This window comes from Schistocerca piceifrons, chromosome 1 (genome assembly GCF_021461385.2).
Source record: "Schistocerca piceifrons isolate TAMUIC-IGC-003096 chromosome 1, iqSchPice1.1, whole genome shotgun sequence".
Classification (NCBI taxonomy): Eukaryota; Metazoa; Arthropoda; class Insecta; order Orthoptera; family Acrididae; genus Schistocerca; species Schistocerca piceifrons.
Window position 1 is genome coordinate 1,143,106,699 of NC_060138.1, and position 21,036 is coordinate 1,143,127,734.

The following is a 21,036-nucleotide window of genomic DNA, read 5'->3' on the forward strand; positions in this document are numbered from 1 at the left end:
ATTGGTCTGCAAGGCAATTAATACCAGAGTGCCAAAAACCTGGAAAATAAAGTAAAATAAGAAAACTGAGACTAGTAACATATTTTAGTCTTCCATAATTATGTTAATATTTTAATTCAGAAAGAGATCCGTTTTGTTTTTGAGAGCTGTAAACCAAGAGGAAACAGCAAACTGAACGTAAACAAGGTTCACGTGGAGACTATCCCTCATCCCGCCACAACTCAAATTGCTCTGCGCATGCGCGAATCTGGCAGCTTGGGCTCGCCAGAAAAATGTTTCCGGGTAGCATCTGGCTGCTTGGTTCTACTGCTGATACAGTTCGCGTTACTTTGGATACAGGTAACAGCCGCACTTCATGTAGCCAGAAGCGTGAGAAGGTACTGCTCATACTCTACTGCGCATAAGCCCGCTGGCAACGTCTCAAACGCACCTAATGTTAACCGTTGCGACGTCATGCCCTTCGGAAGTAGTTTGTTGTTACGAATTGTTACAGTCTTCGTCCTAAAGCATTCGACACATTTGCTGTTGGCAGGCGCATGTGTGCGCGCTGTGTTTTGTTGCTGAAAATGGCGCATTTCCTTTGCAACTTAAGTTTTATTTATTTATTTTTCCTCGTTTACTTTTTATTGTTGCAGCATTATTTTGGAGACGGGATAAAGTAAAATTCCGCTTTAGAGTATCAATTCTTACCAGTCAAAACCACAAAAATTTAACTGAGAACTAAAACAACGAAAAATTCCCGGGTTTTTCACGGTTGTCCCGGAGCGTATACACCCCGTAATAGTGTTGAAGACACTTATGAGTATGGACAGTATAACAAGTTCTATACATTTCTGATTTCACACACTGATTTTGGTCCTCAAGCTACTCGATTACATCATTCAAAGCTATTATGACTCTGATTACCTGTGTTTGTCCTGGGTACTGCAATATTGTATGTCACTGGAACTTGAGTTGTGGTCAAACTCATGCTTAACTCTGTTTTGGGTAGCCCTCGTCATCGCGATTGTGTGTATGTACTCAAGAAGAGTGCGCAACTATTGGTTGAGGCTATATGCCTCCTACAATTACTCTACACATACAATTGAACTTATTGATATGACTATGAACTTTGTTCATTTTGTTGTGTCGAAACATTTTTTGATGGTGTGTACCTAGTGTGGTTTGGATTCATGGGTCGGTTCCCACATCGTAAGCTTAGGCCCCAATATTTTTTCATTACTTTGACCTTTCATGAGTCAACATATCCTTACATACTCTGGTTTAGGTGGCTGATTGATTCTGTGTTATATTCCTACTCATGACTGAGCATATTCTTCTCGTCTGTACCCACTGTCGTGAGTTTTTCGAGTCGGTTCACTCGGCGTACACTTAGGCTCCGATTTTTTTTTCTTCTTCTCTTTTGAAGACTTTGAAGGTGTGACTTTTTAGATGTAAACTTTCAATTCTAATTCTAGTAATTTACATTACCTCTGCACTTATTTCTACAGCTTAGTGTTGCAATGTTGTAGTTTTGACGTTGTATCATTTGTCTTGTGACAGAATGTTCCACTGATCTTAAAATCTGAATGCCATGTTCTGATGTATGTATAAAATATGGCTTGTATAGTAGATATTTTTCTTATGTTTTCTGTAATATGTTATGTTTCAGATACTTCTATACATCTGAATTCTATCTTTGGCATCATTTTGTACACCATTTGGCAAGCCGTATAGTAGGTCATAAAACATTCTAAACACATTGTTTCCCAATTTTGTGAGAGGGATACTGTAAACGGACAGCCTCCTCTACTATTACTTTTCCTCAACACAAGTAGTTGATACCAGAGCTAATTTTCAAATTTTGGCAGGTCAGTATTATCTCAACTGTTTATCTGAAAAATTTCATTTAATTTTATACAATTTCAAGCTAAAAACCTAGCTCTGTATGTGCAGTTAAAATTATTATGATTTTTTTAAAGAAACATTTGAAATTATGAAATATTTGACACACTTAAAATTTCTATCATTAATTTCAAAATTTGGTACTGTTTCTTATGTTTATTTCTGGATTAATTTATAAAATAATATAAACTACTAGAAATTCATTTGTCCAGAAAGATTGTAAACTCTTGGCAGTATTGTTATTGCCGCAGAGTGAGGTAGTTGTGGGCCTGCCTCTGATGTGATTGGATGTGTTTTTGTATTTTGGAAGAACAATGTAAATTTGGCTTTTTTAATGTGAAAATTCAAAATACAGTGTGATATAGTAAAATGCCAAACAAATAAACATAAAAAGTCTGCACAGGCATTCATCAAAATTATTTACATCAATTGGAACATGGGAACCTAAAATGTGAAATTTTCAGATCCAAGAATTAGACCCCTAGACATGAAGACATAGAGCCAACTACGAGAAAATAAGATTAGTAAAAAGTTTATTGTAAGTCCTACTCCTCTCGAAACTTATTAAAAGAGTTAACCACAAAGACAGTTGTGACAACAAAGGAGGAAGGGGTGGATTACAACATGAAGATCATTGCTGTGTCCTTCGGTTATCATTCTCAGTTACATGCATATATGCTTTACTTATTTACTGTGTATCATTTTGATAGCTACAAAAATATTTGCACTGAGTCATGCAGTGTTTCCATCTTAACACTCAAACATAGCATGGTTAAGGTTGGTTGGTTAATTTGGGGGAGGGGACCAAACAGCGAGGTCATTGGTCTCTTTGTATTAGGGAAGAACCATCCTGGCATTCACCTGAAATGATTTACGGAAATCACAGAAAACTTAAATCAGGATGGCCAGAAGCGGGTTTGAACCATCGTCCTCCCGAATGCAAGTCCAGTGTGCTAACCATTACACCACCTAGCTTGGTCATGATTAAGGCTAGTCACTGCTGGTCAACAAGAACACATGCCACTGCTTAGCAGTTCCTGCCCTCTAAGTTGAATAGATAAGTGCACACACAGCCAACAGGTAGGCTGTAATACTATCTACTAAGAAATTAAACCTATGTCGTGCTGGTGTTTGGACCTGGATCCTTTCCTTTCATTGCACCTAAGACTACAAATCTGAAAAACTGCATTTGTGGTAAATGTGAGTTCTTCCTCAAAATGTGAATTTATGTAATAAATGTTATTTCTAGCAAACTATATCCTGATGAACGATTTTGTTTCAGATATCTTTAATTTTCTGCATATAAATATTGAAAACGTAGCTAATTTTTCGTTGCTGGTATAGCCCAACATCTGGTGATGCCCAATTTGGAAAAACAATGTGTGAGAGAACAGATTTGCAGAATACAGAGCACACCTACAAGTTGCACAATTTAACTTGGCCCTCTGTAATTGGTGAAAGTCTTGACTTTGTAATGCTCCGGAATGTTTATGCTCATCGCTAACCTTATCTGTGTTAACAGTGTTGTGCACCATAACAATAAGTAGTCATTGTGAATATAGCTGATTTGTGCACATGTAGTTGGTCCTTCTAATGACTCAATTACTCAAACATGTAAGTAAACCTAAGTTTCATGTCTCTTTTGACGCATTAACACACTACACTTTCATTACAAGCTGTAAGCTGGTTTCCCTGGGACAAGAGAACAGGGCTTTTCCCAATACACTACAAACTGATTGCGAGCTTCAGCTGTGAGGATCCTCTGCTCGGGGGCCAAGTTAAAGTGCACGATGTGTACACACAAGGGCAACGACCTATCAGTGTGCTCATAAAATGCACTCTGGTCTTACGTTAACAATGGCAGTTGAATGATCTTTATATAGATACTCACCACAAATGGCAATGTAGAACTCGGCAGTGGAACTTAACATCTCAGAACAAAGAAATGTGCATGTCTGCCTGTTGTTGACATTGTCAGCGTAAGAAAGCAATCACAGAATAGTCATTACCAAATTCTTGGTGCACTCCACTTTCCTCTGTGTTGTGCATAGCTTGTTATTTTCTTTTCTTATTTTGAAGTGAGTGAGGAAACTAATCCTGGTCCTTCTTGAGGTGTGTGTATGACTCTCATGACACCAGAAGGGACTGTGATCCATGTGTCGATTCTGCTTTTGCAGGAACACATAACACGGACGAAGGTTGGCTGACATGTGAAAGAGAGGCCAGGGCTTGCTTCCCCCCCCCCCACCCCCCACCACTCCCTCCCCAAATTCTCCTCAACTATCAAAACTTCGAAGTTCTTGATTCTTTACACTTACAGCCACCTGTTACATTGTATTGTCCAAACTACAGCGACCACATCAACAATATTCCATGTTTGGTTTTACTTCCCCTCTTAATACCCTGTCAGTTCTATCTCTAGCATTCTCAATTATGAGTCACACAGCCCACAAAAGGGCTCATCAGTATTCTAGTCAGGGCTTACATGCTACAGATTCTAAATTAGTCTTGTACAAATTTTGTACTAATTGATATGGGTGGAAACAGAAAAAGAATTTTGAGAAATACCTTAAATCAGAGAAGCACTCTGTTCACCAATGATAAAATGGCATTGCTGCTCAACAGACACAATCATTTGCTGGAAGCTTAGATAGATCCAAAGCAAGCACACCATTCGGAAGAAGCTGCTGAAGTTTTTGCAGAAGCAAGTTTGCCACCAAAAAAGCCCTAATTGTAGAGAATTACTATTTACTCACTTTTATTATTTTATGTCTACTAGCTGTTACCTGCAACTATACTTGCATATCAGTAGTTGTGTTATGATGAGTGATGGTAAGTAAGTAAGTTATTGACATCTCATCGAATCGGGTGTACTGCCGGTGGTGTGCGTTTTTCTAACACAATATTTCAACAGGTGCTCCCTGTGACTGAACAACAGGCTGACTGTGTCCCGTATTTATGTCTGGATGGTCTCTGGCGTTCCCTATGCCATCTGCTCCCGCTGCAACCGTGTCGGTTGGTCGTCAGATATTCCGTCTAACGTCCGACCACCTCCGCTGTTTTCCAGAGTGGCAGCCATTTCATGGTGTACCCTACTAGGTCTGCACCCGCAGGTGTGCTACTAGCATTGTTGACAGGCTGTGTTTGCTGTTGGTAACCATTCCGAATTTCTCCAGCGCGACCATGTCAGTTGGTCGCCACGTATTCCGTCTTCTGTCCGTGCCTGCTTCCACTGTTTTCCCCAGTGGCGGCCGTTTCATGGCATTCCCTACTATGATAAGCCACTAAATCGGCAATAGCATAACATTGCTTGGAACTTGAGCACACCATGAATTCTGATAAAACCAAGATCTTATCTCAGACCCCCTAATTTTGGGACAGCGTCATCACTGAATTGATCGAAATCAAGATGACAGAGAACTTGATAAACCGGGAAGCTGGATATCAACTCAGCACGGCATGGAACCCGGCTCTGGAGATATTACAAAAACAACGGAAGAAAACACAAGACCAGGAGAATGACAGGGGCGCTGGAGAAAGTAGGAACTGTCACCAACAGCAAATGCAGCCTGTTGACAGTATGAGGAATGTGCCTGGCGGGTGCGGACCTAGTAGGGAATGCCATGAAATGGCCGCCACCAGGGAAAACAGCAGAAGTGGGCACAGACCAAAGACGGAACACCTGGCGATCAACAGACACGGTCACAGTGGAGAAAGTCAGAACGGTCACCAACAGCAAACGCAACCTGTCAACAATGCTAGGAACACGCCTGGCGGGTGCGGACCTAGTAGGGTACGCCATGAAATGGCCGCCACTGGGGAAAACAGTGGAAGCGGGCGCGGACGGAAGACGGAACATCTAGTGACCAACCGACACTGTCACAGTGGGAACAGATGGCGTAGGGAACGCGACACTGTCCTTTCACAGGAAACACCTGATGAAGACGCCGAGATAAAACATTGAAATATTGTGTTAGAAAAATGCAGACCACTAGCAGTATACCCAATTCAACGAGATGTCACAAAATTGCTGGGAAAGTCTAAGAAAGTAAGTTCTTGTAGATGCAATAAAGTCAGCTGCTCTCCCGTGTCTGCATGTTTGGTGTTCAAGTAAGCATAGCATGACCACAGACTTACCTGTGCCCCCTCCCAACTACTTCAACGCATGCCAGTATGGGATGCATACAGCGTTGCTGTCAAGTTGTGCATGCGGGCTCACATTTATGCACCGTGCTATTGAAGTAGTTATACAGTATACAGTGTATACATTATGCAACAAATTTAATAATTTTGTAACATGGTTAGTGTTCACTGATGTAAAAAAATGCGTGTTCCAGCCCCTACTTCACACATTCAAGCATAAACTGGTCTACTTTTACTTTCCAAAGCAGCCTATGTTCATCCTCAGTGATTTTTACTTTCCAAAGCAGCCTATGTTCATCCTCAGTTTTTAAGCTATGTCCATACCAAATTTCATTAAAATTGGTTTCGTGGTTTAGCTGTGAAAAGGAAACAAACACCCTTTGGCATTCATAAAACTTAAAACTATGATATCTTTTTTCCATGACCCAATATTGATGAAATAAAGCCTATATGTTGCCTCAAGCTATGCTGAAGTTACCTGTGAAAACTCCATAAACGTTTGTCAAATGGAGATTAGTATCTTCAGATAGACAAAGACCTAGAAATGACAGTTTTAGATACAATTTTAAATCATTATACTTTTTTTGTGTTCAAATTTTGATGAAATGAGCCCTACACACTGCTCCAAGCTACTCTCAAGTTGCCTGTAAAAACCCTATTAAAATTTGTCAAGTAATTCTGGAGATTACCCTGTTCGAAGACAGACAGACACAATAGTTCTAAAGTTTTGTTACTAGTATAAATGTAAAAAATAACTATATTTTTTTTCTTTTTCTGTGATCAATTTCATATTCAGGCACATATCATGCCAAACTTCTAAATTTATATGTCTATACATTTACAAAAAATGTATTTGCATGGATAAAGAACCTACTAAGCAAGTGGCGGCTAGAAAACACACTTATAAAGAAAGATATTAATTAGGCAAGCTTTCAGAGCCAGAGGCTCATTCTTCCAGCAGAAGGGTTGAAGGGGAAGGAAGAGCAGTGAAGGAATAGGACTGTAGAAGTTTAGGAAAACTGGTGGAGTTCGGAAAAGTCACATTTCCTTCTCATCCTGTCCGGTATGTCTCACCCGACCCAGGGTTCTGGGTGACTTTTCCGAACTCTACCCCTTTTCCTCAACCTCTCCAGTCCTTTTCCTTTACCCCTCTTCCTTCCCCTTTGACCCTTCTGCCGGAAGGAGGAATCACTGGCTTGCATATGTAATACCTTTTTTAATCTGTGCTTTCTCCTGCTACCGGTTGGTGAGTAGATGTTTTGTCCATGCAATTACATTAAATTGTCAAAAACTGATTATTTTCATTGTTACATTTACAAAAAAAGATGCTTTTTTAATCAAAAATGCTTACTAGGCCAGAAGTAGATGCTAATCTTACACTAAATAGATGCTAATTTTTCCACAAAATAATGCTAATTTCATCAAAAATAGATGCTTCATTTTCAGGTACCTATAATGACTTACTATCTGGACACATGCTGTAGTCCGAATCAAATTTTCAGTTTGCTGGGACATTATCTCCTTTGTTTAAATTGCATTGTTGTTCAATTAATGTGCTGCTTCAGTGTAATGTGTTTTGATATTGAGCAAATTTCCAATATGTAATGATGAATCTATCACACAGTTTAAGATGGTTCCTTTGTTTTACTCAAATGTGAACTAAAGTTATTTAGATCTGGCAACAAAAAGGCACAGGAAAATTAGGACAAATGAACACTTTGTTTATATTCCTCACTTTTCTGTTTTAATACACTTTATAATTTACAAAGCACTAGTTACAATCAGCCAGGGAACAGATGTGCTCTGAATTCATTACTGATCCATTGGCAAAAAATCACTGTCAAATTTATTAGGAGACACTGCCACAACTGAGGGCTACAATTTTGTGTATCATTAGTCTCAATTCGTAATGTAATATAATTTTAAAAGTATTTCAAACTTAGATATACACATAAGCAGACTATTCTTAATGACAGAGTGTCAACATTTAAAACCATTTTGCAACAGCTGCATGTGGTCAGAATATATCTTTGACTCTTTTCACATACTTGAAGATTTTTGTCAGGACTGGAATCAAAGTATCTCTGTGCAAACACAAAATGACCACAGTGTATACCACTGAATATGCACAAGAGAGCCCCCCCCCCCCCTCTCTCTCTCTCTCTCTCTCTCTCTCTCTCTCTCTCTCTCTCTCTCACACACACACACACACACACACACACACACACACACACACACACACACACAAAACAAATAATAATAACCAAAAAAATCTCTCTTTTTCATCATTATAATTACACAGTAGCATGCTATTTATCTGGGACAAAAAGATATTTCCAGAATCTTCCAGTTTACACCTGGCCGTAATTGCTATACATACACAATACTATTATTTGCAATCACATAGGCAAGTTATAAAATACATTGCTTTTCTTTATCATTTCTTTTTTTCTTTTTCTCCAACTGGGCCGAAGCAACAATAAGAATTACAGTCTCCTAATAATAACCCTATCATTATTTCTTTGACATTGTTCACAATGCCTGTTATGATATGACACACCATCCTTTTATTATGTACCTTATTCCACTTGACATTGTGATCAGCTTATTAAATAATATTTGGTGTTTGGTGTGAGGATGACTTTCTCTGTTCCAGACCTGTTTACTTGTCGACATGCTCCTTGTAGAGTTGCACCTGCCAGAAGGGCAACCACACGCAATCGCTGGGGGAACAACAAAAATAACATAGCATTAATACTGAAAAAAATCTGTAAGTATTTAGTACGCTGACAATAAACAAATAGTTAACAGTTTCTAAGGAACATTTCACCAAACAATAAAGCATAAATAAGAATTGTACATTTAATTTAAATGTCATTCCTTGGTCAAAGAATGTACTGTAAAAGCTGGTAACAGAACTTTAAATTGGAGAGTTGAGGGCCACCTTTTAGTAATCAGACCACTATCTCTGATTACTTGTATCATCTTGTTTCTTAATTCATCTCCTTCTTACAGTACTAGTGAGTTCTTTGCATAATCAATTTGAACTTGCAGTGTACTTAATTTTCCGCATCCTTACTGATCTAATGCCACAGACAAGTAATTGCTAAGCAGAAATTAACAACTGAATCACCACCCTATTCATTTGTGAAGTCAATCACATTCTACAAAACAATGAACATAATATGGATGACCCTGATTAAGGCGTTTTATGTTTAGTTTTCCTTAATTTCAGTATAAAGCTTTCAATAGTCTTTTGCTACAATCTTTGACTTTTTGATGGAATGAGGTTCAAAAGGGTGAGATATGCTGAGACTTCAGATTCGGTAGAGGAAACCATTGAAATTTTTCAATGATGTAACAGGATCTTCATCCATTCTATGCAGAGAACATTCAGTACTAATTGATCTCTTGAAATTTTATTTGGATGATGTTCACATTTCTTAGGTCTTCCTTACATGCCCAATGGCAGGTTTTACACAGTTGGGTTTGTTTTCTATTTTCTTGAGGTGATACCAAACACACCATGCCTAATACAATGCAAGAAACCTGTTGGCATTCAAAACAGCTTCCAGTTGTCTTGGAATGGATAAATACAGGTCTTGTACAGTTTTCAAGGGGCTCTTACACCAGGGTTCCTCCAAAATAGTGGCAAGTTCAGGTAATGATGATGGAGATGAACAGCAATCTTCAAAATAGACTACCCAGGATAAATAATATTGAGATCTGGTGACTGTAGTGGTCAAGCAAGATGCAACAATGTATCCTTGTGATCACAAACCAGCCATGGAGAATGCAAGAGCTGTGTGAACATGGGCCCAGTCAGCCTGAAACATAGCATCACCACTGGGAAAAAACACTGTAGCATTGAATCATCAAAATGGTCACATAATCCTTGGTGACACTGTAGCCAAGGGACCCACAGAATAACACAATATGGCTACCAAAATCATAACTGGACTTCCCCATGTTTCATGTAAACTCTGCCAGAAGTTGGAAACTGTGAAACAAGATTCATCAGGCAAAATGACATTCTTCCATTGAACCTTACTCCTGGTTTTATGGCTTTGGCACCACGTTTTCCAGTTATGGACGTTTTCATCACTGATGAGTTGTTTTGGAATTTCAGTTTGCCCTACAATTCCTTGCTTATAGAGCCCGCTTCATGTTGTTTTGGTTCTGACACGACTTGTGAGTGCTACATTCAGTTCTGCAGTGACTTTTTCAGCTGTCGTCCTCTTATTTTTTGTCACAATCTCCTTTAATGACCTCCTGTTACAATCACTCAGCACACACTTTTGCCCGCATTGTGACATAGCAAACAATGTCTTCCTGCATTCCCTGCATAAGGTATAAATCTTCAATATGGTGCCTTCTGAGTAACTAAATATTTTGTCTGTCTCGGTTATGGGAGCACCCACCATACGAGCACCAACAATCTGTCCAGATTCGAATTCACATAGCTCCACAACAATGCACTTGTAACTACCCAGGACAGTTCTGACCATGACTGACACTTGCAACATATTGAGGACATTGCACTGGTGTCGTTCATGGTCAAATACGACAAGGGAACCTGCAACTTAGCTAGCATGTGCATTTATGTTCAAGCATGCAATTCACAAAGTATTTCCAGATTTTTGTTCAATCCCTGTAGGATGTGGCCTCTAAGCAGCATCCTACATTACACTGCTATTTAATAGTGACACCTTTGATGGCATTTTGCAGCTAGTGGTCTAGTGATTAGCGTCACTACCCATAGATCATGATGTCCTGGATGTGATTACCTGTCATGTGGGAGGTTTTCTTCATTCAAGTACTCGGTGTCTGTGTCATCCTAATCATATTATCTTCATTGATGCACAAGTCGCCAAAGCAGTGTCAAAGGCCAGATAACCCTGGCCAATAGTACCATACAATCATTTCATTTCAACGACACTGTGATATGAATGGGGCAGGAGAGCACGGGTTCTCCTAAGGATGTCTGGGAGCTTCACAGCTTATAATGTTGTTGGGATGATGCTGTTACTGAAGAGCTGACCTTGGGCATCTACATAAACAACTATGTCCATACTCTGCAACCCACAGTGAAGGGCATGGCGGAGTGTACTTCCCATTGTACCATTTATTACGGTTTTTCCAATTCATCTTGAATATGGAATGCAGGAAGAATGACCACTTAAATGCCTCTTGTATGCTACAATAAGTTTAATCTTACCTTCACAGTCCCTATGGGAGCGATACATAGGAGATGCAGTAAATTACAAGATTATTAAGTTGGTACTGGATCTTGAAACTTCCTAAGTCGGCCTTCATGAGATTGACATTTATCTTCAGGTATCTATCAGTTAAGATTATTCAGCATTTCTGTGACACTTTCTCATGAGGTCAAACAAACTTGTGACCATATGTGCTCTCATTCTTTGTATATCTTCAATGTACAACATGCAAATAAAGTAACCCAGAAAATTGCGAACATTGGTATGGAGTACCTCCAAACACTAATTTACAGTGGTTTGTGAAGCATATATGTAGTGTACATGTAGAATCCAGAGGGCATACATCTGGAGAGATGATGTTGCCATTGCATCTTACTGGCAGAGCCTATCACTGAATGGTTCCTATAAAGTGTATCTCAGTGGGTAAGTCACACTGTTACAATACTCAGTTGGTATTAGGATTTTTTTTCTATAACTTATCATGTTTTAAACCTCTGGTAATGATTTGCTGGCATGACAATGCCAAATTACACTATGGTTGATGTTGTTGTTGTTGTGGTCTCCAGTCCTGAGACTGGTTTGATGCAGCTCTCCATGCTACTCTATCCTGTGCAAGCTTCTTCATCTCCCAGTACCTACTGCAACCTACATCCTTCTGAATCTGCTTAGTGTATTCATCTCTTGGTCTCCCCCTACGATTTTTACCCTCCACGCTGCCCTCCAACACTACATTGGTGATCCCTTGATGCCTCAGAACATGTCCTACCAACCGATCCCTTCTTCTGGTCAAGTTGTGCCACAAACTTCTCTTCTCCCCAATCCTATTCAATACTTCCTCATTAGTTATGTGATCTACCCATCTAATCTTCAGCATTCTTCTGTAGCACCACATTTCAAAAGCTTCTATTCTCTTCTTGTCCAAACTATTTACCGTCCATGTTTCACTTCCATACATGGCTACACTCCATACAAATACTTTCAGAAATGACTTCCTGACACTTAAATCTATACTCGATGTTAACAAATTTCTCTTCTTCAGAAAAGCTTTCCTTGCCATTGCCAGTCTAAATTTTATATCCTCTCTACTTCGACCATCATCAGTTATTTTGCTCCCCAAATAGCAAAACTCCTTTATACTTTATAAGTGTCTCATTTCCTAATCTAGTTCCCTCAGCATCACCCGACTTAATCCAACTACATTCCATTATCCTCGTTTTGCTTTCGTTGATGTTCATCTTATATCCTCCCTTCAAGACACCATCCATTCCGTTCAACTGCTCTTCCAAGTCCTTTGCTGTCTCTGACAGAATTACAATGTCATCGGCGAACCTCAAAGTTTTTATTTCTTCTCCCTGGATTTTAATACCTACTCCAAATTTTTCTTTTGTTTCCTTTACTGCTTGCTGAATATACAGATTGAATAACATCGGGGAGAGGCTACAACCCTGTCTTACTCCCTTCCCAACCACTGCTTCCCTTTCATGCCCCTCGACTCTTATAACTGCCATCTGGTTTCTGTACAAATTGTAAATAGTCTTTCCCTCCTTGTATTTTACCCCTGCCACCTTTAGAATATGAAAGAGAGTATTCCAGTCAACATTGTCAAAAGCTTTCTCTAAGTCTACAAATGCTAGAAACGTAGGTTTGCCTTTCCTTAATCTTTCTTCTAAGATAAGTCGTAAGGTCAGTATTGCCTCACGTGTTCCAGTATTTCTATGGAATCCAAACTGATCTTCCCCGAGGTCGGCTTCTGCTAGTTTTTCCATTCGTCTGTAAAGAATTCGTGTTAGTACTTTGCAGCTGTGGCTTATTAAACTGATTGTTCGGTAATTTTCACATCTGTCAACTCCTGCTTTCTTTGGGATTGGAATTATTATATTCTTCTTGAAGTCTGAGGGTATTTCGCCTGTTTCATACATCTTGCTCACCAGATGGTAGAGTTTTGTCAGGACTGGCTCTCCCAAGGCCGTCAGTAGTTCCAATGGAATGCTGTCTACTCCCGGGGCCTTGTTTCGACTCAGGTCTTTCAGTGCTCTGTCAAACTCTTCACGCAGTATCGTATCTCCCATTTCGTTCTTCATCTACATCCTCTTCCATTTCCATAATATTGTCCTCAAGTGCATCGCCCTTGTATAGACCCTCTATATACTCCTTCCACCTTTCTGCTTTCCCTTCTTTGCTTAGAACTGGGTTTCCATCTGAGCTCTTGATGTTGATACAAGTGGTTCTCTTATCTCCAAAGGTCTCTTTAATTTTCCTGTAGGCAGTATCTATCTTACCCCTAGTGAGATAAACCTCTACATCCTTACATTTGTCCTCTAGCCATCCCTGCTTAGTCATTTTGCACTTCCTGTCGATCTCATTTTTGAGACGTTTGTATTCCTTTTTGCCTGCTTCATTTACTGCATTTTTATATTTCTCCTTTCATCAATAAAATTCAATATTTCTTCTGTTACCCAAGGATTTCTACTAGCCCTCGTCTTTTTACCTACTTGATCCTCTGCTGCCTTCACTACTTCATCCCTCAAAGCTACCCATTCTTCTTCTACTGTATTTCTTTCCCCCATTCCTGTCAATTGTTCCCTTATGCTCTCCCTGAAACTCTCTACAACCTCTGGTTCTTTCAGTTTATCCAGGTCCCATCTCCTTAAATTCCCACCTTCTTGCAGTTTCTTCAGTTTTAATCTACAGCTCATAACCAATAGATTGTGGTCAGAGTCCACATCTGCCCCTGGAAATGTCTTACAATTTAAAACCTGGTTCCTAAATCTCTGTCTTACCATTATATAATCTATCTGATACCTTTTAGTATCTCCAGGGTTCTTCCATGTATACAACCTTCTATCATGATTCTTAAACCAAGTGTTAGCTATGATTAAGTTGTGCTCTGTGCAAAATTCTACCAGGCGGCTTCCTCTTTCATTTCTTAGCCCCAATCCATATTCACTTACTACGTTTCCTTCTCTCCCTTTTCCTACACTCGAATTCCAGTCACCCATTACTATTAAATTTTCATCTCCCTTCACTATCTGAATAATTTCTTTTATTTCATCATACATTTCTTCAATTTCTTCGTCATCTGCAGAGCTAGTGGGCATATAAACTTGTACTACTGTAGTAGGTGTGGGCTTCGTATCTATCTTGGCCACAATAATGCGTTCACTATGCTGTTTGTAGTAGCTTACCCGTATTCCTATTCTCCTATTCATTATTAAACCTACTCCTGCATTACCCCTATTTGATTTTGTGTTTATAACCCTGTAGTCACCTGACCAGAAGTCTTGTTCCTCCTGCCACCGAACTTCACTAATTCCCACTATATCTCACTTTAACCTATCCATTTCCGTTTTTAAATTTTCTAACCTACCTGCCCGATTAAGGGATCTGACATTCCACACTCCGATCCGTAGAACGCCAGTTTTCTTTCTCCTGATAACGACATCCTCTTGAGCAGTCCCCGCCCGGAGATCCGAATGGGGGACTATTTTACCTCCGGAATATTTTACCCAAGAGGACGCCATCATCATTTAATCATACAGTAAAGCTGCATGCCCTTGGGAAAAATTACGGCCGTAGTTTCCCCTAGCTTTCAGCCATTCGCAGTACCAGCACAGCAAGGCCGTTTTGGTTATTGTTACAAGGCCAGACCAGTCAATCATTCAGACTGTTGCCCTTGCAACTACTGAAAAGGCTGCTGCCCCTCTTCAGGAACCACACGTTTGTCTGGCCTCTCAACAGATACCCCTCCGTTGTGGTTGTACCTACGGTACGGCTATCTGTATCGCTGAGGCACGCAAGCCTCCCCACCAACGGCTAGGTCCATGGTTCATGGGGGGCTATGGTTGATAGCCCATGTTAAAGTGTACACCCCTTATTACTGTCTTAAGTAAGTCAGTTCAGTGTCAGAGGGAACCACGAGTATATCTCCTCCTACATGGCCATGTACAGTAGAACATTGTGGTGTTCTTACCAATCTTATGACTGATTGCAGTTTTACTTTTCACCAGAAGATCAAGCACCACCAGGCAGCACTGTTCATTCTCAATGTGCTCATTACACTCTTTCTATAAACTGATACCATGACAACTCAGTTTCTGCATGCAGACAGTCCCTCTAATTTGTTTCGGCTTTCATTACACTTTGTGCATGTGCTGTGAACTACACTCAGATCTGACAGGCTCTGTACTAATTTTTCATTTAGTCTGTTGACTTTGCTTGATCTACTGAACACTGTTCAAGAATAAGAGCACCCTATACTCTTCTCCAATCATACAGGAGTGTCTAACACGTGAGAGATTCACAACAAAGGCAAGTTTGGAAAAATGGTAATGCCATAGTACAGTTTTTGTAAAACAAAACTTACCTTAAACTTGGCTTTGCATTTGGAGTTAATGTAGCACATCACTGAGCCACAAAATAGTATGTCTTAAGAATGAGGAGTTGGGGAAATAATAATCACATTGTGTTCTTTCAGTATTTTATGTTGACATGCTTGAATCAAAATCCTCTCAGCTTCCAGCCACATCAAATATTTGAGTTTTATACATCTTCATTCTTATCCTTATTAGGAGCAAAATGTCTGACAGTTGTGACTGGTAACATGTCCTTCACAGTAGCACTGAAGATTGGTCTGAACACACACACACACACACACACACACACACACACACACACACTTCAAGGAAAAATCTAGTTCCATTAGAGGATAGTGCTGTTTGGTGCCTGTCATGTCTTCCCACACTAGTGTTCTTATATGCTTAGGACATTCCATTCACAATAGAGAGTTTGGTAAAGTGAATATTATTGATCAGGAAGATACACAGAGTTAAACTGCTGATTTATTACCAGGGCACCCATAAAAGTAAGTACAGTACATAAATAATGTGAAGGTTCTGTAGGACTGCAACAGTACAACAAATACATAGGCACTGGCGAGGAAAAAAATAAATAAATAAATGCACAAGATTTTTGAAAGCCTTTTGTAAACAGAGAGAAATATTCAAATGAAAATTTACAGAAGCTACCAAAATTAAACAGGTCTAATTCTATGAAGTTATTTATGACTTCTCATGTGATGACTCCCAACAATAACTGTCAATAGCTCATTTCTGCACAAATTATTTGGATACCGGACATACAGAAATTAATGTGCTCCCTATTACCTGAAGAAAGTATTAAACAGTGATCACCATGGATTAATATGGTGAAACCAAAGTCATCAAAAATATATTTTTACCTTTTTATTTAGGAACAAAGAGATGACTTACTGAAAGGCAGAAATGCTGTGTCATCAACAGATACACAAACTAGAGGTACAGAGCTTTACTTTGCTAGCTTTCAGAATGAAGTTCTGTTCTCAAGCTGTATGAGAAAACACACACACACACACACACACACACACTATTCGATGGGGAGAGGGGGAACAGCGAGTTACCTTACGTTTAGGCCAGGGAAGTTACGGGAACAAAGGATGTGCTATAAGGATAGCTCCCATTTGCGCAGCAACTCAGAAAAGCTGGTGGTTATGGGGAGGATCCAGATGGCATGGCTTGTGAAAGAGGCATTGAAATCTCTTATGTTGTGCTCTGCTGCCTGTTGTGCCACTGGGTTGTCCACCTTGTTTTTGCTAACAGTTTGAGAGTGGCCATTCATTCTGGTTGACAGCTGGTTGGTTGTCATACCAATGTAAAATGCTGTGCAGTGGTTGCAGCAGAGCTGGTATATATCATGGCTGCTTTCTCAGGTGGCCCAGCCTCGGATGGGATAGGGTAAGCCTGTGACGGGACTGGAGTAGGAGCTGCTGTGTGGGTGGAGAGGGCAGGTCTTGCATCTGGGTTTTCAAAGAGGGTATGATCCCTGTGACAGGGGATTGGGGGTAGGAGGGGCACAGGAATGGACTAGGATGTTGTGGAGGTTGGGTAGGCAGCAGGACACCACTTTGAGAGGAGATGGAAGTACCTTGGGTTGGATATCCCTCATTTCAGAGCATGATGCTAGATAATCAATGCACTGACAAAGGACGTGGTTCAGTTGTTCCCGTTCTGGATGGTATTGGGTGACAAGGGGGGGGGGGGGGGTGTGCACTTCTTTGGGATTGGTTTTTGGGATGCATGTGAGGATAAGGTGTGTGTGTGTGTGTGTGTGTGTGTGTGTGTGTGTGTGTGTGTGTGCATGCATACATCAACCATTGCCCAATACTTGTCAGCTAGTTGTGTGCTGCCATCTCACACCCTAGTCTGTGAAATCACGTGCTCAGCCGTCTGCCACCTGCCCACTCTACCTGCACCCCTAGCTAGCTCAAGGTGGCTCCCAAGTCTCACAAAAGCTGCTAGACACTTTCCCCAATCCCCTCTCTGCCTGCTGCCTCTCTCCAACCCTCACCCCACCATACCCTGCACCCCCACCTCACCCCATTACAATCACCGTGACACTACAGTCTGGAACCGCACAACCGCTACAGTCGCAGGTTCAAATTCTGCCTCGGGCATGGATGTGTGAGATGTCCTTACGTTAGTTAAGTTTAAGTAGTTCTAAGTTCTAGGGGACTGATGACCTCAGAAGTTAAGTCCCATAGTGCTCAGAGCCATTTGAATTTGAACTCACCGTGGATCAAGAAAGAGCTGGCAGTCAAATTAGAACAATGTAGGACGACAGGAGTGTGTGTGCTTTTGTGTGTGTGTGTGTTTCTCCTACAGTCTCAGAAAGGAATTTCATTCTGAAAGCTAGCAAAGCAAATCTCTGTACCTTTTGTTTATGTCTCTGTCGATGACGCAGCACTGCTGCCTTTTGGTGAATTGTCTCTCTATTCCTAAAAATTTGTTATTCTCAACCAGATCTTTCCATACATTATTTTTACCTTAACCACAATTCAGGGACTTTTACCTTAACCACAACTCAGGCCTTAACTTCTAGACTCTTTCCTTCATCTTACAACTATAAAGTGATAGGGCTTTGTTAGCATAATGACATATCTAAAACTACAGAAAAATATTATTTTGAAGGGTGTTTCAAAAAGTCAGTACCTTCAGCAATAAAAAATCCTGATGTAATTTTTAACACTGATGTAAATACATGGTTTATTTAACTTCAGTTGTAAGATCCATTTAGAAATTCGAAAAGTTGTATCCAGATATTTCTACACTATTGTGCAAAACTTAATGGTGAAAGTAACTTTCACATGATGTGCTACTGCCAAGTAACATAGCTTGATGAAGCCTGGACCATACATAGAAAGAACTGTTATGGTATGGTACAAAAGGCAACTGAAAGAAGCACACAATTAGTGAGACCTATTATGTATGCAGTTGATGATTTGATCCTGGCAAGCCACATACCAAGTTGTCAGGGGAAAAAAAAAGAGAGAAATCTGAAAATTTCATCATTATTACATCAGTCCATTTCAGATGAGAGAAACAGTGCAACTGAAATCTGTGAGTGTAGAATGTGTTTGAAACTGATTCATATAGAGAACATTAAACCTTATCATTATGATAGTGTGACAATAAGTAATAGTTCTGTTTCATACATTCAAGAACTTCTTATATGACTGTGGTGCATTATATTTTTATATCCATATAAACAGACTGGTTCAGGCAATTCCAGTGAGAGCACAGACTGAGTTGGGTAACTCCAATGAGTTCCTACACAAAGTGTTGTGCCATATAAATACTGTTTTAACATGAGAAATATCCAACTGGACTTTCCTTCATTTAACAAGTGTTAAGAATAATAACTTTGCACACACACACAGCTTGTGAGTGTTTTTGTTGTCATGCAACTAATGTTGCCAAAATGTGTCTGTCTAAGTTGGTACGCTGGTGTGTTGCTTCCCATTCATCCTCTGCCAGTACAAATGCCTGTAAGACAGCACCTCATCTGAACAACATGCTATGTCCAACATAGTGAATTACATAGTGCATCATGGAAGTGCATTGATATACAAAGGGAATTTATGATTGTTGAAGGTATTTCTAAATCACACTCTAATATATTGTGAACTTAATGCTACCAATTTTATAGTTCTTTTTCCTGGTTGGCAATTCTATATAACTACTATATAATCTGATGATTTCATAATTTTGTTTGATGACATCTCAATTTATCTTGTTCTGCTAAAATTTGTATATTGCTTATAGTGTTTCATTGGTTTCTTGATCTCCTTATTTCACATAATTAATCTTATATAAAAACATTTTTGGTAAATATTCACAGCTCAATTTTTATGTCACATGACTGCTCTGATTCTGACAAAACCTTGCATATGATCAATAAGCCACTCAACCTATAGGAACTTTTAAATCCTTAGAGCTTAGACAATGCTTTCATGCTAGTTAATTGTGTTTATATGGGAGTTGCCTTTGTTCACTAATTACTGTCTTTACAAGTGCTTACTGTCTTGATTATTTAATTGTGGCCCTTTACGTTAGTGTTCCTCTGACGAGTTTTATATTTATATGTGTTATCTACTTACATGTTATTTTCATAATTGTAAGTATTTGCTAACATTATATGCCTCTCCACTGATTAAATTTAGTTATGGGTGGGACTCCATCTTAATCACTGACTAATCTTTCTTCAACAACTCGGTTTGTTTTGAGTTACTTCCTATAGATTTTTCAGATGATGAGGAATCCAACATTCAAAATTTAAGAGTTCAGGGGTTGTGAGGTCACTGTTGCTGCCTCTCTATCGATAGCAGAACAAATGTAGCATCTATGAGCTGCAGTATGCATGGCTAAACCTCTCTGGTTACAACAACTGGATAAGGAATTATTTGTTTTGTATGCAGCACTTCAGCAGTTGGAGCTTAAAGCTTGTCTTATTCATAAAATGACATAAATATTCTAATTACAGGTTTGAATTGCAGTCTCTGAAATAGAAGGAAACATCAGACTTCGATATCGATATTTAAAAGATGCAGGTTGCTGGTCTGAAAGGATACACGATACGAGACTGCTAATAAAATGGTAGTTAACAGCCATTATGCTTCATCAATTATCTTCATGCTGATTGCTGCGAGATATCACTATGCAAATACGAATTGTTTATAACAGAGTAAATTAGATTTTGTATACTGTCATTTTAAATAAAACACCAACACTTTTAATGATATACTTTATCAACTAAATAATTGTGTAGTGTCTGGTAGATTAAGCTGAGATGTTCCTCTCAAAACTCTAACAGACAGAACAGAAGAATAATGATTGTTAAGTTTTTGTTCTTTGTTTTAGAAATAAAATTATCTGAGATATTATCTCTTACACCTATCACATGTATATAAATTAATTCTTTGCCATTACTCAGCATTTTTATTCCTTACAAAATTTTTCTTTTCCCTTAAATGGTCTATTATACTGTCCCCTACATAGTGAGGCTGAGTGTCAAACTACAGTCAAACTATTTAATTCTAAGGTTTGTTTACAACATTCTTCGAAGGCACACGTATACCAGTTCTCTTTTGCATTTATATACAATAATCAAATTTAAATTCTCACACCGCGATTCTTGGCATATTACTGTCATCTCAGTGCGAGCAGACTATGTCACAGCCAACATCGCGCAACATTCATATTTGAACAGTCTCTGACATGCACAGTAACTCGCTGTATGCTAGTCTATTCGCGGTATACCATGCAACTGTTTGATACTTTGTCACAAATAAATATTTGGCCTCTTTCTTAAATATTTGGCCTCTTACATCAAGAACATCAATAGAAGAGGAAAAAACTAGGTAAATATATAACAGATAGCACAATAAATACAATTCATTTTTTACACAAAAAATGTATGT

At 39.3% G+C, this 21,036-nt stretch overlaps 1 protein-coding gene and 1 long non-coding RNA gene across 2 annotated transcripts in view; one reads left to right on the forward strand and one right to left on the reverse strand.

Moving 5' to 3' along the window:
* Positions 1–244: 244 nt before the first annotated feature.
* On the forward strand, positions 245–20,291 carry LOC124801248. The gene is made up of 4 exons (XR_007017110.1): positions 245–339; positions 1,652–1,850; positions 8,684–8,797; positions 20,100–20,291. It is a non-coding gene; the product is annotated as an uncharacterized LOC124801248 (long non-coding RNA).
* The window catches only part of LOC124801232, a 150,464-nt gene continuing 138,038 nt past the window's right edge, over positions 8,611–21,036 (reverse strand). Inside the window, exon 7 of the mRNA XM_047263058.1 lies at positions 8,611–8,750. Coding sequence (XP_047119014.1) covers positions 8,628–8,750 — 123 coding nt within the window. The 3' untranslated portion in view covers positions 8,611–8,627. The remainder of the gene's footprint in view (positions 8,751–21,036) is intronic.